Raw genomic sequence first — 21,358 nt, 5'->3', positions numbered from 1 at the left:
TTCTTGGTGTCTATGCCACAGTGTTAAGGTTAGCTTTAAGCCCATCTTTAAATATCTTTCCCTGTCCACCAACATTACGTTTCCCATTCTTGAGTTGGGAGTAGAGTAACTGCTTTGGGAGACGGTGATTTGGACAATGTAGCCAGTCCAGCGGAGTTGCTGGCATAGGAGCATCACTTTAACGCTGGTGGTCTTTGCTTCTTCCAGTACGCTGACATTTGTCCGTCTGTCTTCCCAAGAGATTTGCAGGATTTTTCGGAGGCAATGCTGACGGAATTGTTCTAGAAGTTGAGTGTGACATCTAGACAACGTTTCGCAGGCGTATAACAGGGTTGGGAGGACAATAGCTTTATGAACAAGCACCTTAGTATTCCTACTGATGTCCTGATCCTCACTCTCGGCTTCATTTGGAAGAATGCTGCACTCGCAGAGCTCAGGCAGTATTGTATTTTAGTGTCAATGCTGATTTTTGTTGAGAGGTAGCTGCCAAGGGAGTCGAAATGGTCAAAAATTTCTAACATTACACCATTAAGCTGAATTTCTGGTGTTGCAGAGGGATTGCCCGGTGTCTGCTGGAAGAGCACTTTGGTTTTCTCGATGTTAAATGAGAGAGATATGGGGGATAGAGAAAGGAAGAAAGAGCAAAAGAAAGAGGGAGAGAGATGGGACAGGGAAAGGAAGAAAGAGGGGGAAAAGAAAGCAAGAGTGATGAGAGACTGAACCCCCAACCTTGGAATTAATTCAAACTCTAAAGCAGCGTTTCTCAACCTGGGGGTCAGGACCCCTGGGGGGGTTGTGAGGGGGTGTCAGAGGGGTTGGCAAAGACCATCAGAAAACACATATTTCTGATGGTCTTAGTGTATGGGCAGCTCAGGCTGATCACTTGCCTGGGTTTCTGCCAACAGGCTTCTCCCTGGTTTCACTGCCTGGGGTTGCCTCCTAAAATGGGGCCAACTTTAGGAACCCCTTTGACAGAGAAGGCTTAAGATCTCTTCATCTGTACTTCTCTTCCTTTTTGGAAACAAATGGGGAATCCTCCCACCAAAAACCCAATTTACCCAATTCTATCATTGGTGGCGTTCAATGGGCTCTTTGATTGTAAAGGTTAGGTAAAGGTTTTCCCCTGACGTTAAGACCAGTCATGTCTGACTCTGGGGGTTGGTGCTCATCTCCATTTCTAAACCGAAGAGCCGGCGTTGTCCGTAGACACCTCCAAGGTCATGTGGCCGGCATGACTGCATGGCACGCCGTTACCTTCCCGCCGGAGCGGTACCTATTGATCTACTCACATTTGCATGTTTTTGAACTGCTAGGTTGGCAGGATCTTTGATTGTAGGTGAACTATAAATCCTAGCAGCTACAACTCCCAAATGTCAAGATCTATTCTCTCCAAACTTCACCATTGTTCACATTTGGGCATACTGGTGCCAAGATCATCTTTGTTGAGTCCACAGTGCTCTCTGGATCTAGGTGAACTACAACTCCAAAACTCAAGCTCAATGCCCATCAAACCCTTCTAGTATTTTCATGGGAGTTCTGTGTGCCAAGTTTGGTTCAATTCCATCATTGATGGAGTTCAGAATGCTCTTTGATTGTAGGTTAACTACAACTCTTGAATGACAAAATCAATCAAGTATTAAAATTTGGTCATATGGGGTATTTGTGCCAAATTTGGTCCAGTGAATGAAAATACACCCTGCATATTAGATGTTTACATTATTTATTTATTTATTTATTTATTTCAATTATTTATACCCCGCCCTTCTCACCCAAGGGGACTCAGGGCGGCTTACAAGTGGCAATTGATGCGTTACACTGATATACAATGAACTAAAACGTTAAAACAGTCAAAACAGTCATAAAATACAATATACAAAGTTTAAAACAATGCAAAGTGCTTATGCCATTCATCCACCAGACCTTATACAAGAGCTGTAATTCAGACCGCGTCGAAGCCAACACATGCTTATTCTTCAAATGCCTGTGTACATAGCCAGATCTTCAGTTTTTTTCTGAACCCCAAAAGGGATGGGGCCTGCCGAATGTCACTGGGGAGGGAGGGTTCATATTCATAACATTTGCAAAATGACAGTTATGAAGTAGAAACCAAAATAATTTTATGGTTGGGGTCACCACAACATGGGGAACTGTATTAAGAGCTATTAGGAAGGTTGAAATCCTCTGCTCTAAAAGGAAGATCAAGGCCTCCCTTTTTGCCCTGCTTGAGACTTACCCATAAGAGTGGAATTATTTTTTTTCTTGAGAGAGAGGAGACAAGGAGAAACCTCAAAGTAAACTGACTTCAAAAAAGAGCTGATTCCCCCCCTCCCAAAACAACAGCTGTTGGTGGAACCCTCCCAAGTGCGAAGAAATCAGTTGCCAACCTCTCCCTTTTTTCAATATCTAGGGAAGGGAAAAGAGAGAGGGAGGAAAGACAACCCCCCTATATATTTATTTTTTGCACTGATCCGCTCCTCCCTAAAAGGCAGGCAGGGCGAACCAATCGACGTTTGTGGCTGTGTGTGGCTCATGAAATCCCATTTCGGTCTGATTTTTTAAAACACACACACACTGGGAAGAGAGGGAGGGAGGTTTGGTTGCAAACCTTCTTGCAAGGAGCAATTTGCTGGCGTCGCCGGGCGAAGGGGGGGGGGGGAGAGAGAGAAAGCTGTGGAGAGAGAGAGAAAGAAAAGGAAAAAGGGGGGAGAGGAAGAAGAGGAGGAGAAGGAGGAAACGGGAGGGTGGAGGGAGCGCCTTGGAGCAGACCCTCCAACGTGGAAAAGCTTTCCAGCCTCCTCTCTGATACATTCCTGGCCAAGACTTGTTGCGAGGATCTGCCTGCAAATCTCCTCTCTTCGTCTGCATGCGGAGAATCCACCCGGGATGTGTTTCTAATGGGCGATGGGGGCTGCCAGGGGCTCGGCGATGGGGGGCCGCCCTGGGCAGGCTTTTTGGGGGGACTGAAGGAGACAGCGGAGCTCTGCAGCGGAGGCATCATGCAGAGGAGCAGCCTGGTGGGCATGCCCAGCCCGGAGCCCAGCGGATCCTACTCGCAGCAGTTCAAAGCCATGAGGTTTTCCTACCACATCGAAGGGGGCGCCGCTTCCTCCTCCTCGCCTTCGCCCCACAGCCGAGTCGGTAAGCCCCAACAGTGGGGAATGGGGCGTGTGTGGATGTCGCCAAGTCCCTTCCTGTGCTGTCTTGCCCATCCATCCATGGAAGGCATGGCTGGCCTCTGAACTGTGCTCCAGTGGTTCAAGCCAAAGCTTGCCCCTCTCGGGAGCTTCCGGGTTCAGGGGAGTGGGAGACATTGGGGAAAGGGGACCCCAGGATCTGATCCCAGATTATTTGGCAGTGGAAATTCATATAATCCAGTTCAAAGCAGATAACCTGGGATCAGATCCTGGGATGTCAGGACAGTGTAGACACGGGCTGAAGGCTGAAATACCTGAAGGTTTCAGGGCCTTGGGATGTGCATCTGCCTAGAGTGACACCACTTGAGCTGCCAAGGCGCAAAGCTGTGGAATCATGGGATTTGTAGTCGGACAACAATCACAACAGCAGAGCACCCAAAGAAAGGCAAGCAAGGAATCCAGCTTCAAAATCAATGTTTCTATATACAGTAGAGTCTCACTTATCCAACGTAAACGGGCCGGCAGAACGTTGGATAAGCGAATATGTTGGATAATAAGGAGAGATTAAGGAAAAGCCTATTGAACATCAAATTAGGTTATTATTTTACAAATTAAGCACCAAAACATCACGTTATACAACAAATTTGATAGAAAAGGTAGTTCAATACGCAGTAATGTTATGTTGTAATTACTATATTTACGAATTTAGCACCAAAATATCATGATCTATTGAAAACATTGACTACAAAAATGCGTTGGATAATCCAGAACGTTGGATAAGTGAGTGTTGGATAAGTGAGACTCTACTGTATTATTATTAATAATATCTATTATATATTTTTAATTTATTTATTAGACTTGTATACCGCTACTCCCAGTTTGGCTCGGAGCGGTTTATAGAAATAGATTAAAACAATACAATTAGCTTTAAAATAACAATAAAAACAACAATGAAAACAAATATATGTATTATATTATAATACGATACTTATATAATTATATATTATAATATTATATATAATATATATAATAAAAGGTAAAGGTTTCCCCTGACGTTAAGTCCAGTCGTGACCGAATCTGGGGTTTGGTGTTCATCTAAGCCGAAGAGCCAGCGTTGTCCATAGACACCTCCAAGGCCATGTGGCTGGCATGACTGCATGGAGTGCCGTTACCTTCCTGCCGGAGCGGTACCTGTTGATCTACTCACATTGGCATGTTTTCGAACTGCTAGGTTGGCAGGAGCTGGAGTTAACAGCGGCCGCTCATGCCACTCCCGGGGTTTGAACCTGGGACCTTTCGATCTCCAGCTTAGTGCTTTTTATATTATTATTATATATATAATTATTATATATATAATAATATATTATAATTGGAGCCCCGGTGGTGAAGTATGTTAAACCGCTGAGCTGCTGAACTTGAAGACTGAAAGGTCCCAGGTTCAAACCCCGGGAGTGGCGTGAGCGGCTGCTGTTAGCTCCAGCTTCTGCCAACCTAGCAGTTCGAAAACATGCCAATGTGAGTAGATCAATAGGTACCGCTCCGGCGGGAAGGTAACGGCGCTCCATGCAGTCATGCCGGCCACATGACCTTGGAGGTGTCTACGGACAATGCCGGCTCTTTGGCTTAGAAATGGAGATGAGCACCAACCCCTAGAGTCAGACATGACTGGACTTAATGTCAGGGGAAAACCTTTACCTAACTTTTACCTATAATATAATTATATTATAATATATAATATAATTATCATATTATAATTATCATATTATAATATATATTATATAATAATATATCCTTGCAGTCATGCCGGCCACATGACCTTGGAGGTGTCTACGGACAATGCCAGCTCTTGGCTTAGAAATGGAGAAGAGCACCAACCCCCAGAGTCAGACATGACTGGACTTAATGTCAGGGGAAAACGTTTACCTTTACCTAATATAATATTATTATTATTATTCATATATTCATAATATATAAAGGTCAGCAGTTTGAATCTAGGGAGCGGCATGAGCTCCCGCTGTTAGCCCCAGCTTCTGCCAACCTAGCAATTTGAAGACATGCAAATGTGAGTAGATCAATAGATACCGCTCTGGCAGGAAGGTAAAGGCACTCCATGTAGTCATGCCGGCCACATGACCTTGGAGGTGTCTACAAACAATGCCGGCTCTTCGACTTAGAAATGGAGATGAACACCAACCCACAGAGTCGAACACGACTAATGTTAGGAGAAAACCTTTAACTTTATTCATAATATGGTATATTATTAATAATGTGTTATATAATAAATAATTAATATATTAATACTATTGTATATATTAGTAATAATAATCATTTTACTTCTTACCGACCTCATGGCACAGACAAAACACACAAACATTACAAAAATTATATAAGCACACCCATTAAAAGGTAGTTATTTAAATTTATTTATTTATATTTTTATATGCCGCCTTTCTCACTCCTCACTCAAGGCGGTTTACAACATATTGATGGCAAGAATTCAATGCCGACATACATATAACAAAATAAAATCAGAATAACTAAACACTGACATATAACTATAAATTAAATTCATTAAAACATAGGCATATACAACATGTAAGCACTAAGACAAAGCATTAAAAACGTCCTAATATAAATATTAAAATATTAAATACACTATACATATTAAAACTTATTTCTATAAAACACATACTGAAACATATTTCCATTAAATACACAGGACAGAGATTAAAACATAGAGATTAAAATTCAGCTCTACGGTCATGTCACTATATCTGTTTGTAGTTTAGACTTATGGAATCAGAGCAGAGATGTGTGTTGTATAGTCTGATGTGTAATTGTTGTGATGTATGTCTATGTTTGTGGATCAGTATTGTTTTTTGTTTGTGTTTTTTTCTGTTAATTTTTAAAAAATTAAACTATTCAATAATAATGATAATAATAATTTGCCCACCTCTCCTTGCGGTGGGTTACAACATTGTTAAAACAAAGAGATAAAGCATGTGTGCATCAATATTTTTGTTTTTTGTTTGTGTTTTTTCTGTTATTTTAAAAATAAACTAATAATAATAATATTTAAATAAATAATAAATTATCTGCCTCTCCATGAAATAGGGTACAATATTGTTAAAAGAGATAAAGCACTATTATAATACATATAATAAGATACACAGAGTTAAAATGCAGGTTCAAATTCACAAGTTGAAATTGCCTGGGGAGGCATGTGGGAAGAGATGGGTCTTGACCGTTCTCTGGGATAGAGTGCCTCAACAGACTCTGATTTCCATAATTCCATAACTGGTGTCAAACTGCATCTATTTACAGTGTAGATGCACCCATAGCTGGAGCAAATGTGGATTGTTCTCTTTTTGAGGGCTGTCTGAAGCTGCAGCCACTTTAGATCCTAAAGTGAGTATGTAAACTTGTTTCTTGTCTTCTGCCCTGTCCTGCCAAAGGTTCCCAAAACTAACCCCGAATCCCTAGAATATAGGAGGAAGAACACAGCCAGTTTTGCTGTCTTCTGTCTTAAAGTGGCTAAGGTGTACAACCTGCCCTTCCCACTTTTCCTTCAGACCCGAATGTAGTCTTTTCCAGAGAATAATTTCTCTACTAGTTTTTTTGTGTTTTTGCAACCCTGCCATTTTGAGTCTTGGTCCCTTCTTGCTCTGCAGCAAGAAGGCAGCTTTTAAAACAAAGAGGTATGCAGCTGAATTGTTACAGAGGAGGTTTGGATTGGGGGAGGCTTGCCAGAGCATTCACTTCTGAGCAGGCATATACGCCCTCTAATTCCACCCCATCATCTTGTCAAAGACTCCTGATGCCTTGGAGTGAAATCCAGACTGCTGTCACTTTGCTCTCTCGGATGCAAGTCTTTCAAATCCCCTCTTCCATTAGCATCACCAACTCATCCACCCACACTTATTGTCTAACTCCATTGCAGATACTTTTCTCTCCTTTTCCATTCCCTACTAGTTCAGCATGCTCTTGTTGCCTTTCTTGAAGACCTTGCCTCTTTCTGAATTTTACCTACCTAAGATACACCAGCTGAACTCCTTGCCACTTAGAATCATAGAATCATAGAGTTGGAAAAGACCTCATGGGCCATCCAGTCCAACCCCCTGCCGAGAAGCAGGAAATCGCATTCAAAGCACCCCCAACAGATGGCCACTTGGCTACACAAAGGCTCAGAACATTTCACATGATGTTTGTAGCCTGGATCAATTTTATGTCTTGGCTACACATAAAGTTATAGATCAAAATAAAATTCTGAACCAGGATTGCTCCCCCTTTTGCCTGTTTCTCTTGCGGTTCATCTACACTGTAGAATTAATGCAGTTTGATACCACTTTTGACTGCCAGGGCTCAGTACCATGAAACCATGGGAGTTGTAGTTTTGCAAAACCTTTGGCCACCTCTGCCAAAGCATGCTGGTGCCTTACCAAACTAAAGCTTTCAGCATTCTATAGCATTGAGCCATGGTTGTTAAAGGGTGTCAAACTGCATTAAATATGCTGCGTAGATCCTCCCTGGATCTGATCCCAAACTGTATCCTACCAAGAGGCAGGTGTGAAATGAGACAGGCAGGAAAGGCATGTGTTTTCTCCACTCCTTGGTGTGAAAAATCTCACATGAGATACTGACAACACTTGAGTCGCCTTTGCGAGTCTAGTATTCTTAGAAACATTCTTAGCAGCCTGAAATGCTACAGGGGAGAAATGTAATTAGTATCCTTCACAGGGGTTGAAAATATCCAAGAATGGAGCCTCTCTCCAGAACCCTACTGCCATGATATTTCAGATGGGACATGCTAACCTTTTGGGAACTGGCACTGATTCTTCATTTTCAGGTGTTATGCCTGTTGATTGATCTACTCTAAACACCAGTTCCTGTCTGATCTTGGAAACTAAGCAAGGTCAAAGCTTGATTAGTAATTGGATGGGAGACTGCCAGTGAATGCCAGATGCTGTAGGCTGTCAGTCAAAGGAAAGAACTGGCAAAACCACTTTTGAGCATCCCTTGCCTAAGGAAACTATGAAATTCATGGGATCGCCATAAGTTGGCAGATGACTTGAAGGCACATATACATACACAGATATTGCTTATTTTCTTCCAAGCTTTTTAGCCCATCTTTAAATGGGTGGCAGTGCTTCCTAGGGGGTAGAAGCGGAAGCCTGGAAATAGGGGCCTAGATAATTTTTTTCCAGTGTTTTAGTTTTGAGAAGGGGAGTCATACAGGGTCAGAAAACTGGCTAATTTTCTGGCCTGAGTTTTTGTTCCTGAGGCAAGGCAAGCCCTTCCCTTCTCCGCCTCTTTCCTTTGTTAATTCAGACTTGAGTGAGCTTTCTCTCTTTTTTAAAAAATGCTCTCTTGTCTGAGCCAGCACCTGATGAGATTGCTGTTACAGTACAGAAAAACTGTTATGGAAGCCTTTCACATATATAATCTGTTTGGTTTGCCTTGAGCACTGGTTTCTTTTTATTACCTTTCCTTTAAAAAGAAAAGCTAATCCACTGATAGGAATTTACTGGAGTAAATGACCACCTTTTTTCCTTTCCCTCTGGCGTATTTCCCCTTCCCTTCAAAGGACAATTTACCCACTAGGATACACTCCCACCCTTTTGCTAGGAGAAGCAAATGCAAGAATCCCATTTCCTCCTAGCCTTCCTTTCTTTAATATCAGGGATTCACCCATTTATCCCAGGAGAAAAGGTGGGAAGAAAGTGAATTGAAAAAGGGATTGTTGGATGGCAGGAAACTGAGAATTGCACATGTGCATGTATGTGCCTTATGGCAAACCCATGTATTTTGCAGAGGTTTTGTAGGCAAAAAATACTTAAAGGGGGATTGCCCATTTCTAGAGTGTTGATAAGTGGATAGGTTATTATTGGGGAGGGTTAAGAGGCTTCTTCTTTGCCTGCCACTCCCCCTTTCTTAATTTCAGACTGTCTAGCTGTGTGGTGTATTGTACAATCCTCCTCCGCGGAATGGCTAAAGAAACCCAGGGATATGTGAACACTACTAATGGAAACCACTGGCTATTTGTAAAGATAGTGTGGGTGCCTGTTATGTGTGCTTCCATCTTGCAATCCTGATTTTTTAGCCAGCCACAAAAGAAGCCTTGGTTTAGTTTGCTTCCAATAGGTGTTGGTTGGCTAGCTTGCTGCTGCTTGAGAACAAAATTCCTTGCTTGAAAAGAAGTCAGTTGGAAATCCTGGCTCCTTTAGGAGGCTGCAGAATCTAGTGGTTAGATGCAATAAGGCGCTGGGGAAGGTTCCTTTGAGGTTTCTCCATTTTTCTCTCTAGTCTTGATAAGTCAAAGCAAAAGGATGAGGGAGCTAATTCTGTGGTTTTGAGAAGGGACAGGAATCTTGTGGTTAGAGAAACAGTTGTGTGGGTGAGAGGAGAGAGACTGGGGAATTGGGCTTGTGATTTTTCCAAGGAGCCCCGAAGTGAACTGGTAGCAGGATGCCAGATGGATTGAGGACGAAGCAAATCTATCCATGCTCTTCAAATAAAGGGACCACTGGAGTTGCTCTAAAAGAGGAGTGGGAGAGCTCTGTTGGGCCATGTTCTGCTGTCTTTGCCCAATAATGGCCATCTCTTCTGCCATCCCTGTAGCAGTGGCCTCCCGGTTTCTGATCTCTTCCCCATTCCTGTTCATTACAAAGCCTTCAGGAACGTTGCTGGGTCGACATAAAGCAAAGCCACATCCTGGCTCCAGGGAAAGCCACAGGGGGACTATCTGGGGGCCAGAGCCTGCCTCAGCACAGGAAAGGAAGGTTTGGTCCTTCTAACAAACCTCCCCACCCACAAGTGCACACATGAGTGTACCACACAAACATACATACTGTGAGAGATATGCTTGGTCTGAAAGAGGGCAGGAGCTCGGACGTCTTTGGCTTTGGGACACAGGAAGAACGGTTTCTAAAGAAACAAAAAACAAAGGTGAAACTAGATCCCTTCCTCAAATAATGTCAAGACTCAGCTGTTGTGTAGCGGAAACCCAACAGTTCACCAGTCCCCTGCTTCTCTCCCCCCCCCCCCCCTTTGTGTAAATATATAAAAGAGGCGGAGGAATAAAAGGACACCAGGGAGGGATGTTGAAAGGCCTAAGAATAGGGCTGTCAATTTTTTAAACAACGTGGCTTCATTTTAATAGAATGATTGCTTCAGTTTAAGCAAACGTATATGCTAAAAAAACTCAACCCAGGCCCCTTCTACACTGTCCTTATATCCCAAGATCTGATCCCAGATTATCTTCTTATCCCAGATTACCTGGCAGTGGAGAATCATATAATCCGGTTCAAAGCAGATAACCTGGGTTCAAATCCTGGGCTATAAGGATAATGTAGAAGGGGCCTTAGATACCTTTTTGCGAGATGTGATAAGGACACTTTGAGACTGTAGGTCTGTAGACCAGGGTTAGACTACTCTGGTCATCCAGATGTTTGAGAAATGCAACACCTACAATCCCAGCAGTAGGAAGTTGTAGGCCAAACATACTAGCCAGCCCCATAGATTCTTACTTAGGAATACGGTTTCTTGAACTAAATGTAGCTTAATTTTGAAATGACAGTGCTGCAAAACAACTGCCTATTGTTAGAATCAGAGGCTCTCTTTAATATTCCTCCTTTTTCTTGCTCATTTCTTTTCATCAGATTCAAAACAGCCTCAGAAAAATAAGGCAGTTAATTCCATAGATTAATCAGTGGGTGCATACATTCTAAAGTTTCTATCAGATAATCTGCTCAATTGAAGTATGCAGGACTGAAACTGTCCCAAGATTTTTCTTAAAGCAGAACTCCTTAGGTTATTTGATGTGCGGTATCCACAATGATTTCCAGTGTGCCAGGGACCTGCATCATATACCTATGGCCTACATTTGTCTCTTTCTTTCCTGAAACTTATCAGGGACCAGCTGTAGTCCAGGACCGGCATTAAGAGTAGCACTTCCCTACAGAGCCAGCATGATGCGAGGGTTTGTGTGTTGCTCTATGACTCCAGAAGGCCAAGGTTGAACTCAGCAATAGAAAACCCACTGGGTTGCCTTGGGGAGATGTTGGTTACAGTCTCTCAGCATTAGAGAAAGGCAGTGGCAAGCCTCCTCTGAATACATTTTGCCAAGAAAACCCTGTGATAAGATTGCCAGTAGCAGCAAGGTTTTCCTTTCCTTTTGATAGTATTGACAAATTTGAAAGGCCCTATGATGTGTTAATGGTAGGGGATTGAGTCTGCCTGCCATGGATACTGGTATGTGGTATGAGCCAACAATGTGATGCGGCTGCTAAAAAAGCCAATGGGATTCTGGCCTGCATCAATAGGGGAATAGCGTCTAGATCCAGGGAAGTCCTGCTCCCCCTCTATTCTGCCTTGGTCAGACCACACCTGGAATACTGTGTCCAATTTTGGGCACCACAGTTGAAGGGAGATGTTGACAAACTGGAAAGCGTCCAGAGGAGGGCGACTAAAATGATTAAGGGTCTGGAGAACAAGCCCTATGAGGAGCGGCTTAAAGAGCTGGGCATGTTTAGCCTGCAGAAGAGAAGGCTGAGAGGAGACATGATAGCCATGTACAAATACGTGAAGGGAAGTCATAGGGAAGAGGGAGCAAGCTTGTTTTCTGCTGCCCTGCAGACTAGGACACGGAACAATGGCTTCAAACTACAGGAAAGGAGATTCCACTTGAACATCAGGAAGAACTTCCTCACTGTGAGAGCTGTTCGACAGTGGAACTCTCTCCCCGGGGCCGTGGTGGAGGCTCCTTCCTTGGAGGCTTTTAAGCAGAGGCTGGATGGCCATCTGTCGGGGGTGCTTTGAATGCAATTTCCTGCTTCTTAGCAGGGGGTTGGACTAGATGGCCCATGTGGTCTCTTCCAACTCTACTATTCTATGATTCTATGATTCTATGATTCTATGGTCTCTTAACTCATTTGGATCTCCTTAGCAATTGTTCTTCCCTAGCATCATTGGAGGAAAAGATGGCCAACAGTGAGAGAAATCAGATTTGGAGCTCAAGACTAAAATAGCTGTGGGTCCAATTCAGGAGAGGTTGGGACCACAGCTATTCTAGTCCTGACCTCCAAATCTGATTTCTCTCACTGTTGGCCATCTTTTCCTCCAATTATGTAACAGGGTTGAGATCCTTTGGCCTTCTAGATCAGTGGTTTCTAACCTTTTGTCCTCCAACTGTTTTGGACTTAAACTCCCAGAAATCCCAGCTAGTTTACCAGTGGTTAGGAATTGTGGGAGCGGAAGTCCAAAACACCTGGAGGAGCAGAGTTTTGGAGTTCATTTCCTAGAAGCCAATGGGAAGAGATGATGGGGGTTGCAGTCCAAAACATAAGGAGGAAGGAATAAGGATTCCTGGTTTGTTACAAGGGCTCTCTGTAGAGGATGAACAAAGCAAGAGATATCTGGCACTCTAAGGGTGGCAGACTCAGGAAGGCCTTGCCTACAGTTCACATATAACTGGCAAATTCTCCTGTGTGTACATCTTAAATGAGAGCTCCTATTTATTTCAGTTGTGCAGGATAACTTCTTGTCAGATCATGCCTCTTTATGACTGGGTGTAAAGTGGGGCAGGACATTTCTTTCTGCCTAAGACACGAAAATGCCTCTAGCTGTTTTTTTGTTGGAGGAGCAAATCACCTTCTTGTCAAGAAGATGGCGTGGAGGGCACCTCTTTGGGAGGTTCCTGCTGCCCTTCCTTGCTGGCTTTTTTATAGGGCTGGTCCCACCGTTTTCTTTTTTTCCATCCATCTGGGTGAGAAGAGCTATCTTTAGAAAGGGGCCGGGCTGGGGAGCTCTGGGGCTGGAGTTCACTGTGTCAGCAGCAGCTGCCAGCCGCTGGCTGAAGTGGGGAGGGGAGAATGAGGCCTGCAAGCTGGAAAAGAGCTTGTTGGGCTGGGAGTGGAGGACGGCTGCTCAGGACGAAGAGTGTGTGTGGTTTCCTAACGGCCAGAATCCCATCCCTCATTGTGTGCCAGCAAGCAAGTAAAATAGGTTTAGGATGGGATGAACCAACGGCTGTGCTGTTACTGCGTCACTGAAATGTTCCACATGCACTAAAGGATGCTTCCAATAGGAATGGGACTGTTATCCAGGCTGTTAGTATTATAGTGGCAAAGCATGGTAGTCATGGTAAATTTGGCACCTCTCCACTAACTGTGTTCTGCAGGAAGATAGTGTGTGTGTATGTGTTTTCAAATCACTTGGTGGTTTATGGCAATCTCATTATTTGCATAGGGTTTTTTTAAGGCAAGGAATACTCAGAGGTGGTTTTGCCAGTTTCTTCGGTGGCAGTAGAGATCAGGGACTGATAGAAGGAAATCCTGCTTGCATCCCCCCTCATGCCTAATTAACTGAGGACATCAACTAAGAACAAGGAGCCCCAGTTGGCACAATAGGTTACCCTTGTGCCAGCAGGATTGCTGACTGACAGGTCAGCGGTTTGAATCCGGGGAGAATGGGTGAGCTCCCTCTTGTCAGCTCCAGCTCCCCATGCAGGGACATGGGAGAAGCCTCGCACAAGGATGGTAAAACATCAAAAAAACACCCCTGTATCCCCTGGGCAACATCCTTGCAGACGGCCAATTTTCTCACACCAGACTTGTAGTTTCTCAAGTCGCTCCTGACACGGAAAAAAAAGCCAAGAAACTAAGAATAAGACTGCAATGCAACATCTGAGGACATTAACTCTCAGTATTCGCCAGCTATCATTACTTCTTTTCCTTCATGGCAGGGGATTGGACTGGATGGCCTTTGTTGCCTCTTCCAACTTTGTGATGCTATGATACTGGGGGATATACTCCTACAGAGTCATTTTGCAAGAAAATAGAGGACTAGTAATTTGTTTAGATGTTTATCAGCAATTGGTTTTCTCACAAAGGATTTTTAGCTTGTCTAAGCTCCCTGGGACCTTTGTTGGGAAGCTCTTGGTCCAGCCCAACACATGACTTGTAAGGCTTCTGTCGGGCCTCAGCATCCTCAGACAAGCTGCCAAGACCCAGACTCTCTGTGGGGTTTCCTTGGGAAATTGAACCTGGGACCTGCCATTTCCCCACTAGAATGTCCCATAGTACCAAGCAGTGCTATGTTAGGACATTGTGAGCAATGAAAATGGTGAGTGACATACCAACACTTGGGACAACTTGCACCTTACGTCTCCTCCATGTGGTGTCCTCAAACCTAAAGCCACATGTACAAATGTGCATATGTATTCTACACAAGTCAAAATCCTGTGACAACAAAGCTCAGGCTGTTTAGACAGAATAAAATTAGGATTATAAAGAAATACCTGCATCTGTAATAAATAATGTTTAGGAGGAACCTATAAATAGCTAGGTGCTCTGCTTGAGTTAATCAAAGATAAGCCCTTCTGTTATTTCTGGAGTCTATAATGGCATGTGACAAGAAGAAGCGGCGGGAGGAGATACTGATGAGGAAAAATTATGCCAATTCTTTCTATATAATTGTTTCTGATGTCTGCATTGTCAGATAGTTCTGGTGTTTTTCAGGGCAGACTAGGCAAGTGGAAGAAGTCCAGGATATAAAGTGGGGGCAGAGGTTGTTACCTCCTTCACCACCCAAAAACCAAAACCTTTGCTGGGCTACCTGGAGACATGACAATGATAACCCAGCCTCACCATAATGCAGTGGAAGATGGTGGCTCCCATGCTGGTGGGTTTTGACTGTAGTACAGGTTTTAACACAAGCTTCAAAGCAGCTGTTTCAGACTCTGAGCTCTGTCTTCAAAATAGGTTGAGCTTCTTTAAAGCTCTCCAAAAGCTGGAGGGGATTTATTGCTCCACTGTCATGGGAGGTGCTTACTACCATTGCTATAGTGTCCTCAATATATGACTCCCAATATTGTAGTGCAAGTTTATATGTTCTGAGAAATTCCAGCAGCACTGTAGAAAGTCACCTGAGGCGACAACTGTGTGTACAAAACACTGAGCATGAGAATCAATGGTGTCATGGCTCCCACAGCATCATTCTTAGTTCTTGAATGAGAGGTCGCCAAGAAATCCCAGGTACTGTAGGTTATACAGTACGATCCCTGTATCCATGGGGAATATGTTCTAAGACATACCTGGTGGATACCGAAAACCATGGGTAATAATGAACCCTATATTTTGACTATATCTGAGCTGGAATCATAATATAGAATTGCACTGGAGAAGGTCCGTGAACACTTCTGGGGAGATATTTTTGGAGCATGGGTAAGGATATTAAATAATGGGTTGTGGAGCCATACTGTGTTTCAAAGGAAGGAACTATAGAAGAACCACTTCTGAGCATTCCTGCCTAAGAAAACCCTATAAAATGCATAGGGTGGCACAACGTACACACACACTTAGAGGCAGCTGGGATTCCTTGTCTTTCTAACCACTCCTGTTATCCCAGTTTCTGATCAAATGTCTCCCGCTCCTTCCCCTTCCAACTTCCTGTGTGAGATGCAGAAGGGTTAACTGTTCTCCCCAAACACATAGAGCAGAGCAGGGTGAGGGCAGAATACATCCTGTTGCACCACCCACATTCGGCTTCCCTTCCCTCCCTCCCACCCTCCCTCCTTCCCCCAAAAGCCTTCTGCAAAACTCTTAATATGTTCCATATGGTCCCATCTTGCACACAGAAGCTTCCGACAGCCCTGGAGCTATACTTGCTGGTGGGATGGAAAGGCAGAGGGATCCCAAATCACCCTTTTGCCACCATCGCCCTGTTCTAGCTGTGTCTGCTGCTTGTTCAGGGTTCCTTGTTTTGATCTGCAGCTGCCAGTGAGAGGGAAGCAGGATGGCGGTGGTGTTAGTGGCGGGGAGTGTGCTGAAAGCTGAGACACGACTTACTCCTTGCCCCCTCCAAACAGTGCTTATTCTGGGTGTTTTCCAAGGTTGTTCTTATGTGCTTGGATTCTCTTTAGTATTTCAGCTGGAGATGGAATGCTGGGGGTCAGCAACTACTCACTTTTTGGGGGTGGCGGGGGTGAAGAAAGACTTCTGGAGTACCTTCTGTGTATCACCACAGATCCTGGCTTAGCAGATATAGAGTTAATGAACCTGTCCTGTTTCCAATGTTGCAGGGATCAGTTTTCCTTTCCATAGATGCAAAAACCTGAACTCAGAGGTCTTGTGCATTTTGGGTACAAAACGCTTGATGTCTGGGTTGCCATCATGTCTCTTGTTCCTGCTTGGAAGTGATGCCCTGTAATTTTTTACAACCAGGCCTTTAATTTACTCCAGGATGGACATAGTTTATATGAAAGAGAAGAAGAAGGGAGGTTTGCAGGGTGGAGTCGGGAGGTAGACAGCAACCAGCTTAGATTTTTAAGCAAAGCAATGCATTGCCAAGGCTTGATGCTGCATGCTGAAATGCCAAAAACCCCTTAGACTGAGTGGGAAAAGCTCCCAAACCTATTATATTTGAGCCAACTAAACTCTTTGCCCTTGTCTGAATCCTTTTACTTTTGGCACTGTGGTGTCTCTACAGTAATTTGTGTGTTCAATGCCGGCAAATGTTTTGGAAAGCAGACAAGGCCCAACAATAACTGCACCCATCCTTTGCAGGGTTGTCATGCAGGCAGTATGTGTGTGTTTCTCTGTATGTGGGTAGAGGGGAATGTGAGTGTTTTTGTCACATTAAATAGAAACAAATTAAAATCAGTTCATATGAATTTTTTACATCTTAAAACATGCCTCCTGAAAGGTTCTCTAACTACTGTAGTTGTGGTCTAAAAATAATATTTCCAACTCCTAGACATTTTACCCAGTGTCTTTATGGGTGGAAAAAGGATTCTATTTCTAATCTGTGTTATAGTGGTAAGCTTGAGTCCTAGATTGTTTACATTCTAATTAATGAAGACTACAAAGATATGACTTAAGTTATTGTTATGTGCCTTCAAATTGTTTCTGATTATGGCAACCCTAAGATGAATCACTAGTTTTCTTGGCAAGAATTATTCAGAGACTGAGAGAGTGTAGACTTGCCTGTCACCCAGATGGTTTTCTTGGCCAAGTGGGAATTTGAACCCAGGTTTATGCGTCATAGTCCAATGATTGAAGCACTGTACCATGCTGGCTCTTAAGGCATGACTTAAGGCAAGTGACAAATCTGAGGACTGATAAATCAGGTGACAAATCTGCATCTTGGCAGGGGGTTGGACTGGATGGCCCACGAGGTCTCTTCCAACTCTATGATTCTATGAATAGGATATGATCCAGTGAAAGGAATTCATTGAATCTCTGCCCAGTTCAAGGGAATGATTGATGGTTAATTTCTAGACATAAGATATATTCAGCTTTATGTTTGCTCAGAAGCAAGAAATAATCTTTAAGCATAACTTTGGGAACAATCTAGGTTATGGTTACTCAGAAGGGATAGCCGGGGAATTCTGCATGTGCTCAGAAATTTTTCTTTTTTCGTGTAAATACTTTACCATTTTTTATCATTGATGTTGAAATCAGACACTAATAAAGAAAGCTGCCACATATTATTAAGCCAAAAGCCTAACTCCAAGCAAGTCTGGTCTTCTCAAAGCCTGAACCCCTGTATAGCCTTAGCTCTCCCTTCCTCTTTCTTAGGCCTGTGTGGGCTGAAAATATCGCATGACTCCTCTCTGCCACCTTACATTGTTAGTAGGCATGACTCCTGCCATATTAGTTTTTAATCAGATCTATGCAGGCAGGCGCATGGAAGACAACTTGACTCATTAGCCTGTCTTCTTGCCCCAGTTTGGCTGGAAAAAAAATATTGGCTTTATATGAATAGGGCACATCACTTCGAAAAATAAATAGGGGAAGAATATATGCTGAAGATGCCAGAGGGAAGTCAGGAAAAGTGAGCAGAGAGCTTGGAAATAAGATGAGAATGGGTCCTCTTTTCTGTAGAACTTAGTACATGCTTCCACAGTTTAAATACTATTGGGGTATTGTTCCCATACTTATCGGGGGGTTACTTTCCAGGACCACCCGCAATAAGTGAAAATCCACGAAGTAGGGACACGATATTTATTTTAATATTTATACCTTATATTTAGTAGTTAGGTGGCCTTTCTCTCCTTCGCAAGCCTGTTTTGCATTGTAGTTGTTTTAGCTTGGTGAGGCGAGCAGCAATTTGGCAGAGAAGGCTGTAAACCTGCAACTCCCAGGCCAGTGAAGCCTTCCTGGAAAAGGGGGCGGGGTGAGAGCTCATGTGCAAAAGGCAGGCGCCACCGCAGCCTAGACCTCCGTGAGTTGCTTTGTGTTGTTTAATTGGTTAGTTTGATAGATAGATACCACTTTTGATTGGATAGCATTAAGGTCCAAGGCATTCTGGGAATGCCTTGGACCACCAACCCCCCCCCCCCCGCCCCCCGTGAAACAGCGAGGGAGCGAAAAGTGAACTGTGAAGTAGCGAGGGAACACTGTTTGTGTGCGTTTGTGTGTTGCATGTGGACAGACTACATAACTGCTGCAAATTTTGCAAAGGTAATAACTACTCAGGCAATGGACACAAAGTCCCATTTTCTTTGGATCACCTGACAAAAGCTTCGATTTGCATATTTGATTTAGCTAGAATCCCTTGTGTGGTGAGCTTTCTCCTCCTCTCTGTTTTTCTCTTCCTTTCCTCTCCCTCTCCTTCCTGTCTGCCAGGTGACAACTTTATATAGGTGACTCCTGGACAGATTTGACACAAATACTGTCAGACAAAACTGCCTTGGACAGCAGGGGAGCTGTCTGTTTTTAAGAAGCCCTGAAACCGTATCAGTCCTTGACAAACTGAGAATGGCCGTTCTGTATTCTGTTTTCTTTTTCTCTTCCCTTCCCCATTTGCAGGGCTAACACACTCGATATTCTCTGAATGCCAGGCCTTTGATTAATTATCCTGCCCCCCACTTTTCTACCTTTCCATAGAAACATATTAAAGATACTACAGAAATGCTTTCATCACTCTCTGTGTGTGCGTTTAAAAAAACCCTTCCAGCTTCAGTTTGAAAGGAAATGTTTGATAGAAAGTGGAGCTCCACTGTCTGCCAATAATTATTCCTATGTAAGAGGTGGGGAGGATGCTACTTATGACTCATATTGACCCCCATGTTGGCTCTGTGCAGATGTCTAGGTTCACCTGACTGACACACATGTGCACACACCCCAGTTGTCTCTGTCCCCTTCTTGTCTGGACTCTGACTTCGTCTTATCCATATCAGTGTCTAATACCTTCTTTGAGACTCATTAATCTGTTTGACTCAGCCGGACTTGTGTTACCAAAGTGGTGGTGTATGATTTTGGGATTGGGGGTGGGAGAAAGAACTGAAAATCCCATGAGAGCTGCAGGCACAGCCTTAAAGTCGAATAATGGGGGAAGGGGTAGCAGAGGGTCAGGACCCCAGTGCATGATGAACCCTGGCCATCTGTTCCTTTCAGTCCACAATACACATGGCATCAGCACTTCTGTGAAACAGGTAACCCCACTGGGGAATAGAGCCATTTGGGTTTCCTCTTTCCAGTGGGGGATGGCAGGGTAGGAAGGGGGGTAGCTTTGCACTTGGCCAGCTGCCCCTGTGGCCACTTAGATAATATGGAAACAACACCATGATTTCTCTCCTCCCCCACCACTTACATCATAATTTTTTATTATTTTATCCTCCCAGCAGAGGATCTGTCACTTTATGTCATAACATCAGGTCCTTTGCCCAAAAAAAATTTCACTCTATATCAAATTTTTTTCTCAACCTTTTTGTCCTGGAGGAACCCTTAAAACAATTTCCAGGTCTTAGAGGGAAAAAATTAAACTTGTTTTATCCTGGAGCAACCCTTAAAACAAGTTCCAGGTTTTGGGGAACCCATTCATAAATATTACAGGTATTGTATCTACAGCTCTAGGGGGCCCCTGGTGGCACAGTGTGTTAAAGCGCTGAGCGGACCAAAAGGTCTCAGGTTCAAATCCCGGGAGCGGAATGAGCGCCCGCTGTTAGCTCCAGCTCCTGCCAACTTAGCAGTTCGAAAACATGCAAATGTGAATAGATCAATAGTTACCGCTCCGGTGAGAAGGTAACGGTGCTCCATGCAGTCATGCCAGCCACATGACCTTGGAGGTGTCTATGGACAACGCCAGCTCTTCGGCTTAGAAATGGAGATGAGCACCAACCCCCAGAGTCGGACACTACTGGACTTAATGTCAGAGGAAACCTTTACCTTTTACCTATCTACAGCTCAATTATTTTTCAGTCACAGTTTTTCATAGAAGCCCTAGTGTGGAATTCAAAGGTCTCGAAGCAACCCTTGTTGAGAAACCCTGTATTGGATTTTTAAAATGGGGAGAGAGAAGTGGGATAGGAGAACAGAAAAGAGATCAAATCCTATGAAGCCTGTGCAGTTATATGCAGAACCTGAAAACATTCAGCATGCAACTCTCCAAATCCTCAGACATTCTGGCTAGCCTGTAGTCCCCAAAAGCAGCTTTTCCAGACTCAGGATATATGTATGTAAGCTACATTTTAATTGCTGGTAAGAAAGGTGCTGAAGGGAGCATGCCTCAGAATCTCAGTTTTGTTCCTGGAAGCCCACTCCTTTCTTGACCTAGATGTGTGGAGCTAATTGTGGCTGTTCAAGAGAAAAGACTCACCTTTGTGCTTTTGAGAATTCAAGAGCCTTGGGCTGAGCGATTCTTAGGTATGCCCTGCCTCTCCCTGAATGTAGAGGGAGCAGCCTGGAGGCTCACTCTGGAGTCCAGGTGTGGCAGGCCCCCGGAAGCACAGCCCAGCAGGCGTGTCATGTCAGCACTGGCATGGATATGCCCTCCAGGTGAGGTCACCAGCAGGGTTAAGGTGGAACCTGGAATTGTAGTATTGGAGAGAGAAGGTTCCTTTGGTGATATCTGTAAATCCCATTCTCTCTGCCACTGAGCCTGGTTCTTGCAAATACTTCCACGTATGGCCACACAGCCCGAAAGACATACAACAACTTCCACGTATCTTTGCATATACCACACACTATGATATATCAAAACCTAAATGAAGGCCGGTTAGATTTAGTAGTGTTGATGTTATTTGTGGTCAAGTCAGCTTTGACTATGAACAAGAAACCTCTGAGATCCATAGTCATCAACTGCCTCCTGGTCAGTTCTTGCAACTGCAGGATCATGGCTTTCTTGATTGAATCTATACACATGTATACTGGTGTTTCTCTTCTTCTACCTTCTACCAGTTTGCCAAACATCATCATCTTTCCCTGTGAGTCATGTTGTTTCAT

At 43.8% G+C, this 21,358-nt stretch overlaps 1 protein-coding gene across 1 annotated transcript in view; it reads left to right on the top strand.

Annotated features, from left to right (window-relative positions):
• Window positions 1-2,511: 2,511 nt before the first annotated feature.
• Window positions 2,512-21,358, top strand: part of fgd1 (FYVE, RhoGEF and PH domain containing 1) — a 73,842-nt gene continuing 54,995 nt past the window's right edge. Inside the window, exon 1 of the mRNA XM_003215733.4 lies at window positions 2,512-3,138. Within this exon, the coding sequence (XP_003215781.2) occupies window positions 2,895-3,138 (244 nt within the window). The 5' untranslated portion in view covers window positions 2,512-2,894. The remainder of the gene's footprint in view (window positions 3,139-21,358) is intronic.

The sequence above is a fragment of the Anolis carolinensis genome, chromosome 2, assembly GCF_035594765.1.
Source record: "Anolis carolinensis isolate JA03-04 chromosome 2, rAnoCar3.1.pri, whole genome shotgun sequence".
Classification (NCBI taxonomy): Eukaryota; Metazoa; Chordata; class Lepidosauria; order Squamata; family Dactyloidae; genus Anolis; species Anolis carolinensis.
This window is presented reverse-complemented; position numbering and strand designations above follow the sequence as displayed.